This window comes from Hippopotamus amphibius, chromosome 10, assembly GCF_030028045.1.
Source record: "Hippopotamus amphibius kiboko isolate mHipAmp2 chromosome 10, mHipAmp2.hap2, whole genome shotgun sequence".
NCBI lineage: Eukaryota > Metazoa > Chordata > Mammalia > Artiodactyla > Hippopotamidae > Hippopotamus > Hippopotamus amphibius.
In genome coordinates this window covers 18680801-18693060 of record NC_080195.1, presented here as the reverse complement: position 1 = coordinate 18693060, position 12260 = coordinate 18680801, and the positions used below count along the sequence as shown (strand labels likewise).

The following is a 12260-nucleotide window of genomic DNA, read 5'->3' as shown; positions in this document are numbered from 1 at the left end:
AAACTAAATGTTATGAATTAGATAATACCGTACAATTTATGATTTAGAGGTACAAGGGTAAAGAAGATAGCAGGACAGGAAAGAGGTAAGGATCATGTACCTAAAAACAAACTAAATATTACTAGAATGAAGTAAGGTTACTTTTTGGGCAAACAGTTGTACTTTGGAGGAATATTGACATTTGTGTGAGTCCTGGGGAAACATTTGTATGTTAAATTTAGTGTTGAACACATCAGGATTTAAAGTGTGCCTTACAGTGTCATTTATAAAATTTAATTACTCTCCTGGTTACTAACATTCATATTCAAATGAAGCAGTCCAGACCAAATTCTCCAGTATTTGCTGTAACCATAATTATTTAAACCTTTGAGGATTCTTAGAACTCACCTAGGCCAAAATTTCATTTTATAGCTAGCAAAACTAAAACCCACAAAATTTAATTGACTTGCCTTAGGTTGGAGGAAGAACTAGGATTAGAATTCAGTTTTTTTGTGTTTTGTTTTGTTTTTATGGTCTACCAGTTGTACAGGTTTTATATATAATATTTTATTATTATTATTTATAGGATTTCATGAATAAGTGTCAGTCATGATATCATGAAGTTTTTAATTTTATTCTGGATAGAAAAGACTACCTTTTAATACCATTGAAGCTTTTGCATTTGATTACTTTGTTGTGCTCTAACAGTGCATTCTTTAATCCACCAGTAAATATGTATTTGCCACCTTTAGTTCTCTTCTACTTGCATAATATGTTCTGGCCAGTGCATCAGGCACCAGGATATACCGAGCCTTCTATTAACCCTAGTGGAGGAAAGGGGTGGCAGGTACTTAAAAGCGCTTCCAGTTCTCAAGAAGCTCACAAACTTCCTCACTTGTAAAACCAGGGTTAGCAAACTACCTACATAGCACTTCTCTGTGGAATGTGAGATAGCACAAAGAGAACATCTAGTACTCACTAAGGGCTTTGGTTTTTCCCGTTATATTTTCCCATCTTTCTCTCTCAGAACTTTGCTGGTCACAGATACTGTGTGTAAACATTTTCTGGTTGATTCTTTAACATTTGACAAAGATGCAGATGACCAGAAACAAAACAAAAAACCCGAAAACATAGTCCTAGGGTATTGATATTTCTCAGAATTCTAAAAGTTACACTGGGAACACAATGGCATGATTTTTTCTGGAGCGAGATTCACTGAACCCATTAACCATGTGTAATTAACAAGATAGTAAAGTGACACCTTTTGAAGATTTGAACTTGGAAAAGAAGCTTGAAATGAGATTATAAGACTCCATTTTCTACTAGAGGGGAACTAAACACTGTCTGTTTGAAACTCACTGAACGGCATCAGCCATCTTCCTCTGTATCAGTTCTCAACATTTTTATTCCTTTCACCCTTGGCTACTCATAGTTGAACGCATTCGTGGAACTGTGGGTATCTGTAGCCCATTCCTTGCATTTATTTAATTACCCATGTGCTTTATGGCTTCACAATTAAGAAGCCACTATGATGCATATTTTTTGCTCTAGTTTGTCTCAGATTGTTTACTTAAATGCAGGTATTTCCACTTCCATTCTCAAATTTTCTGATCTTGATTAGTTAACTACCCGGTTTCTCTTTTCCAGCTTTCATATGGTAAGAGATTAATAGTTTCTGTACATTAGAGAGAATGTAGGTGAGAAAATGAAATATTTGCAAATATGTTTCTAGGAACATCTCATCCTTATTAAAAATTAAGGATAACGCAATACTTACTCCTTTATGTTTTAATTATATAAATTAATTTATGAAGTAAAACACATTTGTGTTAAAACACAATACAGTAGTCCCCCTGCCCAATCCATAGGAAATGTTCCAGGACTCCTAGTGGATGCCTGAAACTGCAGATAGTACCGAATCCTACATACACTATATTTTTTCCTGTACATACATAGCTATGATAAAGGTTAATTTATAGATTAGGCACAGTAAGAGAATATCCAAACTGCCAGCATCACTACTTCTGTGCTTTGAGGCCATCATTAAGTAAAAAAGGGTCACTTGAATACAAGCACTGTGATCTCACGACAGTTGATCTGGTAACAAGATGGCTACTAAGTGACTAATAAATGGGTTGTGAATACAGTGTGGATACTCTGGACAAAGGGATGACACATCTGGATGGGATAGGGCAGGAAGGTGTGAGGTTTCATCATGTTGCTCAGAATGGCATTTAAATCTTAATTTAAAACTTATGAGTTATTTCTGGACTTTTCCATTTGATGTTTTTAGACTGTGGGTAACTGAAACCACAGAAAGTGAACCTGCAGAAAAGAGGGGAATATGTATTGCAGGTAACTTTTTGGTTCTTATTTGTATAGATTTTTTTTTCTTTTCTATCTGATTTCAATCCATGTTGTAGCATTTTAGCAGTATACTTTATTCAAAGCACCTAGTCTATTAAACACATCAGGAATACCTAGCAAAAGGAATGAAAAGGTGTGTTGAGACCATCATTCCATTTTATGGCAGGAATCCCCCAAGGTTTGATTTCATGGCTCATTGACATCAAGCTGAGATTTAGGATGCAAAGAAATTTCATGAACAGTATGAAGTCTTCCGTGTAGATTTTTAACAGTAATATGTAGAATTTAAAAAGCCCCTATTCTCTTTCTGACTAGTAACTATTTGTGGCTTTATTGCTCCTGTTATTTTTATTTACAGGTATCTATGAAAAGAGAAAATGTCCTTTAAAATAGTGGACTCATTAAAATTATCAGTAAAAGTTTAACAGAAGCCATTATATGATAATTTCTGATTTTACTTTTACTCGGAAGAGTTTACTGATATCTTTAAACGTACCATGTCATTTTTTGTAATTTTGCATGTATATTTTTTCTCTTTATGTAAAAAACTGTAAATTCCAAGTGGTTACTTTTTGTTTAGCTTTAGAGAACATTTCTGCCTTTTGGTTTTCTCTTCCTAATTTAGTAAGCAAGATCATTAGATGCAATTGCTATGTACAAAATTTTATTGAAAAAACCTAAGAAAGAACATATGGAGTCATTTGATGTCATAGGTTATAAATTCACATTGAGTAAAAATAAGATTTTTCTTCCTGTTAGTAGTGTTTTATTTCAGTACCCTATTTGGGGTGGCAGGGGAGGGGGAGAAAAATCCTAAGTAGTCTTTGAGAGAAAACTATTTTAAAAAGGAATAAAAAATGTTATGACATTTTAAAAAGGAATATATGAACTTTCTAAGACTAATTCATATAATCCTTTACATTTTTCCAAGTAAAATATTTTAATTGCTTTAAGTTATGTTTTAACACCTGAACGCAAATGTAATGTATTTGCTGCTTGCAAGAAGGTAGACTGATAGAGAAATAATTTTAATCTGGTAGGACAGACGCAATAATCAACACTTGGAAGGAGCAACTTGATGCCTGGAGATGTTGAACTGACTTTTCAGCTGGGTTTTGATACAGTAGAAAAGGAATTTCTCCCTAGGTGGAGAATGAGTGAGAATATTCCAGTGGAAGGTACAACAGGCACAAAAATATAAAATGAGAGAGTATTCACAAACTGAAGGGCAGATTGATGAAAGGTTAATTGGTTGGGTAATGACTATCTTCCCATACCTCGTTAAGAAATTTCAACCTGATCTGAATTCATCAAGATATGTTCTATGTGCCATATGTGCCAGTTGGAGACAAGACACCTGAGTTCCAGGACTGGCTTTACTGTCAAGGATGCAAATCTTGACCGACCCCTGATTCTGCACGTGCTCTAGTTCTGGGATCTCAAGAAGATGACATGAGATAAATATCAATTGGAAGTAAAAGTTCTGATATAAAAGACAGATTTTTACTAGCAATAATAACAGTTTTAAAATATTTAAAAATATATATTCTTGTAAAGATCACATGTGCTTTTCCTATGAGAAAAACATTTGTTTTCCATTTATTACAAAAGAGTATGATTTTTACTCTGATTTGTTTTCATCTGTGATAGAGAGCAAATGTTTCTTTTATTTTTATGTGTTATATTCAAGGAGAAACATACTATAGAAGAAAATTAATGAGGATGCAAGTTGAATATATTTTAGATTTAGATAGAAGACAAAGTCTTCTATAATGTGCTGACTTTTTTCCAACATTTGTTCGCGTTTATCTTTAAATGGACAGTCCTGCTTCTCTTCCCAGGAGCAGCAGTAAACCCAGCCCATGTGCAGTTGAGAATGGATTGTAATGCAATGCAAATGTATGTGTTAACAGTTCAGTAGGATGCTCGTTGCCTCTGGGTTTTGTATATAATTTACACAAACAGCAGCTTCTGTTTTATGCAGGATCATATCAATATTTTGACTTCTTTAGCAGTAAGAAGGTGATCGACAGGATAAGCAGAGAAGCTGGAGAGTGCACAGTAGTTGAAGCGTATATTGCTATGATATTAATCAACGCAAATGTGCAAAGTAATACATGAAATAGAACAAGGGTGTGTGTGGGGGGGGCAGGCGGGCATGGGCATTTGCAATCTCAGAACGATAGAAAAAGTCTCAGGAACACTGTAATCTATCTAGTATATATTTACATCTCTTATTCTCTTTTAATGTTGAGACTCTTTAATAAGGTATAGTCAAATGGTTACACCCATCAGTTAAATGACAGAAAAGCATCTCATTCCAGAATTAGACATAGAATCTCTCAGAGATTTGTAGGAGCTTTCGTTAGTCATTCAGCCTTCCACCCAATGAAAGAAGACCTACACATTAACTCTGGCGAATAATCTTCAAGCTTCTTCCTTATTTAGATAAATAGATAAATCAGTCCTTTATCTAACAATGTTTGTTACAATTGTGATTTTTTCCCCCAGTTGTTAAGTATTATGTAGGCTCTCTTTTAGCCGAAACTGTTTTCACTGATATAGTAGAACTTAAGCTAAATAATTCTCAAAACTCAAAGTCCTTAAGTTTAAAAGTATCTTTAGCTTTAAATAAAGAGCTTAAAAAAAAGATAATCCTAGATAACAAATTCCTAAATGTGACTTTAAAAAAAAAAAAAGCCATTTTAGTTTCATTCAGGTATCTTAATTACAACCATCAAGTTTAAAGCAGGTTCACCGTTTATTCCTTGTTAAAGCCTAGAAAATTCATTTTCGCAGGAAACATTCTGAGTACAAAGTCACACTTGGTTCCTGACCTTGCTGCCTTTTTTTTTTTTAAACTCTTTATTGGAATATATTTGCTTTACACTCTTGTACTCATCTCTGAGGTACACCAAAGCGAATCAGCTGCATCTGCACACATATCCCCATATCCCCTCCCTCCCGCCACTCCCCCCCACCCTCCCTGTCCCGGCCCTCCAAGACATCTCCCATGAAGTTGATCTCCTTTTGTTATACAGCAACTTCCCACTAGCTATCAATTTTATAGCTGGGAGTGTAAATATGTCTATGCTACTGTCTCACCTCGTCCCAACTTCCCCTTTGCCCCTCACCCCAGCCCCGTGTCCTCAAGTCCATTCTCTACTTCTGTATCTCCACTCTTGCCTGTCACTGGTTTCATCAGTACCATTTCTTCAGATTCCATATATGTGTGTTAGCATACAGTATTTGTTTTTCTCTTTCTGGCTTACTTCACTCTGTGTGACAGACTCTAGGTCTATCCACCTCATGACATATAGTTCAATTTCCTTCCTTTTTATGTCTGAGTAATATTCCATTGTATATATGTGCCACATCTTCTTTATCCATTCATCTGTTGACGGGCATCTAGGTTGTTTCCATGTCCTGGCTGCTTTCTAATAAAATATGTCTTGGGGTTGTACATAACATCTGTACCTAGTAATCCCTTTGCTTTAAAATTCCTACTTTAAGCTCATATGTACAAGAGCTTACTAAGTTTCATTTCTTTATTTTTACATTAAGAGCAAAGCTAACTTCCTCTCAGACAAAATAGTTTATAGTATCTTTGGCACCATCTTAGATCCTCTGTAGCAAGGGTTGGCAAACTAGGACCAGCGAGGGCCAAATCCAGCCTGTCTGCTATTTTTATAAAGTTTTATTGGAACACAGCCACATCTATTCGTTTGTGTATTGTCTATGATTACTTTGCACTGTGATAGCAGAGTTGAGAAGTAACAATACACCATACAGCTTGCACAGCCTCAAATATTTACTTTTTGGCCCTTTACAGGAAAGTTTTGCAAACTGCTGCTATGTAGGGTTTGAATAATAGAAGAAAACACACAACCTCACTAGCCCAAGACAGTTGCTTTTAACTTTTTATTATCTTTTTTTCCTGGTATTTGTCTTAGTATTTGTTTTGAAAGGGATAAGATCATGTTGTTTATGTGCATTTTCACTAGACATAAAATCTTATGCTCATACATTAAGTGAAGATCATTTTAGCTGTTTTGTTCCTTTGCTCCTCATGGCCTCCATCTAACCCTTTCATCGTCCTGCCTCATTTCTTCCACGTTCTTCTGGTTTGCAGCTTTTGCTCACCAGCTTTGTGGCTTTGCACAAGTTATTTGGACCTTTCTGGTGGCTGCAGTTTCCTTCCTTGTAAACCGAGAATAACAATAATATTAACAATATCTGCATCAAAGAGTAGTTGGTAATGGGTGAGATAGTGAACAGAACAAAGTTCCTACCTTTTGGGGGCTAACATTGTAGTGACAGGAGAGAGACAGTACGTAAATAAAAAAAAATATACAAAATCTAAAATGTCTTTAAAAAACGATGTTAATAGAGAAAAACAAAGCGTGATAAAGAAGTACAGAGTTCAAGGAAGGCTTCTCTGACATCATTTGAGCAAAAACCTGAAGGAGGTGAGGGAGTGAGTTACATGGACGTTGGGGGGGAAGAGCATTCAAACAAGTGCAAAGGTCCTGAGGCAAGTGCAAAGGTCCTGAGGCGGAGGGGCTCCTCTTGTTGGAAGAATACCAAGGACATGAGTAAGAGCAATCGAAGGTAGAGAAGTATAGAAAGTGGGTCAGGGTACAAACCAGGTACAGCCTTGGGGCTCAGCATAAGATGGAAAGCTATTAGAGTGCTCCATGTTCATACTACCCAAGGAGTCTACAGATTCAGTGTAATTCCTTTCAAAACACTAATGGCATTTTTCACAGAACTAGAACAAATGATACTAAAATTTGCATGGAACTGCAAAAGACCCTGATTAGCCAAAGCAATCTTGAGAAAGAAGAACAAAGCTGGAGGTATCATACACCTTGATTTCAGACTGTATTAAAAAGCTGTGGTAATGCTGGGTTGGCCAAAAAGTTTGTTTGGGTTTTTCCATAACATAACATCTTATGGGAAAACCCGAATAAACTTTTTGGCCAACCCCAATAAAAACAGTACAGTATGAGCACAAAAACGGACACAACAGATACTGGAACAGACTAGGGAGCCCAGAAGTAAACCCATGCACTTATAATTAATTAATCTACAACAAAAGAAGCAAGAATATACAATGGGGAAAAGATAGCCCCTTTAATACGTGATGTTGGGAAAACTGGACAGCTACGTGCAAAAGAATGAAACTGGACCACTTTCTCACACAATATACAAAAAAATAACTCAAAATGGATTAAAGACTTAAAGGTAAGATCTAAAACCATAAAACTCCTAGAAGAAAACATAGGCAGTATGCTCTTTGACATAGGTCTTAGCAATAATTTTTTGGATCTGTCTCCTCGGGCAAGGGAAACAAAATCAAATATAAACAAGTGGGACTACATCAAACTAAAAAGCTTTTCGCACATTGAAAAAAGCCTTCAACAAATTGAAAAGGTACCCTACTGAATGGGAGAAGATATTTGCAAATCATGTGTCCCCTAAGGGTTAATATCCTAATACACAAAGAATTCATACAACTCAGTATCAAAAAAGCAAACAACACAATTAAAAAATGGGCAGAGGGGGCTTCCTAGGTGGCGCAGTGGTTGAGAATCCGCCTGCCAATGCAGGGGACACAGGTTCGATCCCTGCTCCAGGAAGATCCCACGTGCCATGAAGCAACTAAGCCCGTGCACCACAACTATTGAGCCTGCACTTTAGAGCCTGCGAATCACAATTATTGAGCCCACGTTCTGCAACTACTGAAGCCCACGCACCTAGAGCCCATGCTCTGCAACGAGAGAAGCCACAGCAATGAGAAGCCCACGCACCACAACGAAGAGTAGCCCCCACTCACCGCAACTAGAGAAAGCCCGTGCACAGCAAAAAAGACCCAACACAGCCAATAAAATAAATAAATTTATAAAAAAAAAATGGGCAGAGGACTTGAAGAGGACCTCTTCTTTTCTAAGGAAGATATGTGATGGCCAACAGACACATGAGAAAATGCTCTACATCACTAATCATCAAGGAAGTGCAAAAAAAACCCACAATAAGATAATACCTCACACCTGTCAATATGGCCAACATGAAGAAGTTTACAAATAACAAATGTTGGCGAGGATGTGGACAAAACGGAATGGAAGTTTTTTCTTAGTGGTGCAGCCACTAAGGAAAACAGTATGGAAGTTCCTCAAAAAAATTAAAACTAGAACCAGCATATGATTCAGCAATTTTATTTCTGGATATTTACCTGAACAAAAACACTAATTCAGAAAGATGTCTGCACCTCTGTGTTCACTGCAGCATTATTTACTATAACCAAGAAATGGAAGCAACCAAAGTGACCATCAAAGATGAATGGATAAAGAAGATGTGGCGCACACAGTGGCGCATTACTCAACCATTAAATAAAAAGAAATCTTGCCATGTGTGACAACATGCATGGATGGATCTAAAGGGAATCATACTATGTGAAATAAATCAAAGACAAATAGCTTATGTGATCTCATTTGTATGTGGAATCTAAAAAATGAACAAACAAAATAGAACAAATCAAAAACAGGCTCATAGATACAGAGAACAGTGTGGTTGCCAGAGGAAAGGTGGGTGATGGGTTGGGCAAAATAGGGGAAGGAGATTAGGAAGTACAAACTTACAGTTTTAAAATAGTCATGGGGATATAATACACAACATAAGGAGTATGGTTGGTAATATCGTAATAACTTTGTGTGGATCAGATAGTTACTAGACTTAAGGTGGTGATCATTTCTTAATGTATTTAAATGTCCAGACAATATGTTTTATACCTGAAACAAACATAATATTGTGCACTTCAAGTAAGAAAAGCTAGGGAGTATTTCTAAGACTTAGGGGTAGGAACTAATTTCATAAGCAAGAAACAATAACCAAAGCTCATAATGGAAAAGAATAATAATTTTTGACCATACTAAAATGAAAACCTTCTGCATACCTAAACAATTTAAAAGACAAGTAGAAGAATCTATATGCAACACCTCAATCAATTCATATCCAGAAAAAAGTGAAGCATCTTCTAAGTTAATAAGAAAATGCAAATATGTTTATGGAAAAATGGGCAAATAAACACTGTACAAAAGATTAAACAAAAAAGAATTAACATATCAAAAGATACTCAGACTCACTAGTGATACAGATCCCCACTCAATAATCTGATAAAATCAATAGCTCAACAATATCATGTTGGTGCAACGTACGAAAAACAGACATGCTTAACACTGCTTGTTTTAGAGAATATGATTGTTTTACAGAATATGATTGTACCTAGTAAATTTGAAAATACACATACCAGCTTCTCAAAAACTCTACCTCTAGATGTAGACCCTAGAAAACAATATTGCACATGTACATATAAAAAGATATTCTTTGTAGGAGTACTTATAATAGCAAACAATTTGAAACAAATGCCCATGAGTAAGATGAAGCAGTAACGTGGTATACTCTTAGGAAAACCTTACAATTTTGTAACAACATTGTTTGAGTTTGTATGAAGTTCAAAAGCAATCAAACGAGAAGCATGTTGTTCACATAGTTTTCAATATAAGAATGTAGCAATTTACAGAGGGACAGTAGTAAAAATAGTATGTAGTATGAAGATATGTTAACAGGGATAGCTTACACTTGAGTGACCATAGTTAATATCCAATAAAATATAATTTGCTTAATAAGTCTTCCCTAAGTACATATTTATGTCTGTGGGCTAATAACACACACACACATATATATAATGTACACGTTGGGTGTTCATGTGTTCAGTTTTACCCTGAGAATATTTAATATATGGCTTTACACTCATTAGAATTTTAAAGCATTTAATTTTTAAAATTTGTTTTCTCCAGAAAGAAAAATAATGCCATTTTCCCCAATTGTATAAAGGAATTTTGGAAGCTACTCAGCAGATGGCATCATAAAATAAATATTTGTTTTGTTTATATTATCTACATAAAATCACGTTTAAATGTCATTTATAGTTTGAATGTTTATTAAAAATGTTTTTGTGATAGTTAAAATAATCCAGAATTCTGTATGAATTTTCAGTAGATCGAATATGTACATTTAAATGTATAGATGAGATAATACGTGAGGGAGTTCCCTGGTGGTAACATGGATAAGACTCTGTGCTCCTAATGCAGGGGGCCCGGGTTTGATTCCAGGTCAGGGAACTAGATCCCACATGCGTGCCACAATTAAGAGTTCACATGCCATAACTAAGGAGCCCATGTGCTGCAACTAAGGAGCCTGCCTGCTGCAGCTAAGATTCAGTACAACCAAATAAAGAAATAGCTTTTTACAAAAAGAATTACACATGAATATAAAAGGGTGTTGTCAGAGAAAGATGAAAGGAGAATCCTAATTTAACTCCTTATTAAGGATCTTCGTCAGTCCTATCAGTCTAGTCCAGGGAATTAAGTTAAGCAGTCGAAATTTCTTGTATATCAGCAGTTTGAGCGATACAAGCTTTTAATTTTTCTATCATTTTATTATTGGCAACCTCCTATGACTCTGGACTCGAGGCAATTTATATCGGTAAATTATCCAAAACACCTTAAGAATAATGAATCCCTAAAGTCCACAAACTAACATACTGCTAGTACAAAACATTCATTCTCTTACCTTGTCCTTTCAGGCCATGACTATGACTGAAATGCAAAGAACTTAGTAATTATCTAAATTTCAGAGGTTTTCAAACTGTGTTACAGTGGACTTCCTAAAAGTTTAGTGGTATATATGTGTGTCGGGCAGGGGGACAGTACTGCATGGGGCTAATAGTGGCTTTTTCTCTTGTATACATTGGGCGTCCACCCATGGTTGGTTGGTTGGTTCTATGCTGAATATATTCTAATTTTCTATGACTGCCAATGAAATGTCATTTGAATTGTAACTAGTGTATACCTTTATGTATAACATGGAATGTCATTATAGGTTTTGAGAGTATATAATTCATATGCACCATGAAAGTCCTGGAATTTAAAAGCATTTAGAACTAGACCTTTAAAATCTCACAAATTAAAGTTTCAGGTTATATAGTCTAAAACTTAAGGCATATTTAAATACACAAAGAACAGTAATTTTATGTTATAGAAAGAGAATAAATTGCATTTACTCGGTGTGCATCTGTAATTTAATCATTCTGGGACAGAACACATTGTGTTCAGATCCAGAAAAATTAATAGATTTTATTTGCATCTATTTCTACTGTTTCCTTGACAACTGCTATAGATGCTGCTATCACCATGGGGATGGTTCTTCTAAATGAAGCTGCAACATCCAAAGGCGATGTTGGAAAAAGACGGAGTAAGTCTCTGTGTTGGTATTTATGTAAGTTTGTTTTAGTCTTAAGCGTCATTTAAATCAAATGGGAAATAGATAAAAGTCCTTTGTAAATGAACTTCTAAAGAAATGTTCCAGTTTGAAGACAGATGTGGTGTTTCTTACTTTTTTCTATTTCTTGGATGTATGTGTGCAAATACTTAAAAATATATTTCTTCCAAAATGGGACTGGGTGATTTTCCATGAGATTGGATATAGAGAAGAGCTATTATTCACCCTTGCTGGGGTGCTCTGACTCATCTCTGCTGAAGTTGTAAGTCTCGGTAGTCACATCTGCCTACAGCAAGAGGTGGAAAATTCTGCCGGCAGAGTCTTCAGAGGTTTTATTGGCTAATGATATGTTCCCTGTACCACAAGAATCAGGTATGCATTCAAGGATGGACTCAGAGAAGTTTCTGCCTAGGTCTTGTACCCTGAAATATTATGATACTTCCAATTACTTCCAAAACCTCTTTTTAACAACATTTAGAAAGGGGGCATTTCGTGATACCATCTTTTCCAATGATATTCCAAGATTTACAACTCTACCAAGTTCCAGCATTATGTCTTAACAAGGTAACTAT

General features: G+C 35.6%; 1 protein-coding gene across 8 annotated transcripts in view; it reads left to right on the top strand.

Moving 5' to 3' along the window:
- Positions 1 to 12260, top strand: part of TUSC3 (tumor suppressor candidate 3) — a 174439-nt gene that overhangs the window by 143175 nt on the left and 19004 nt on the right. For 5 of the 8 annotated variants that reach the window (XM_057697255.1, XM_057697257.1, XM_057697256.1 and 2 more), the window contains one exon: positions 11587 to 11661. The exons of the other annotated variants lie outside the window; for them this stretch is intronic. In XM_057697255.1, the coding sequence (XP_057553238.1) occupies positions 11587 to 11661 (75 nt within the window). The remainder of the gene's footprint in view (positions 1 to 11586; positions 11662 to 12260) is intronic. 8 annotated transcript variants of the gene reach the window in all.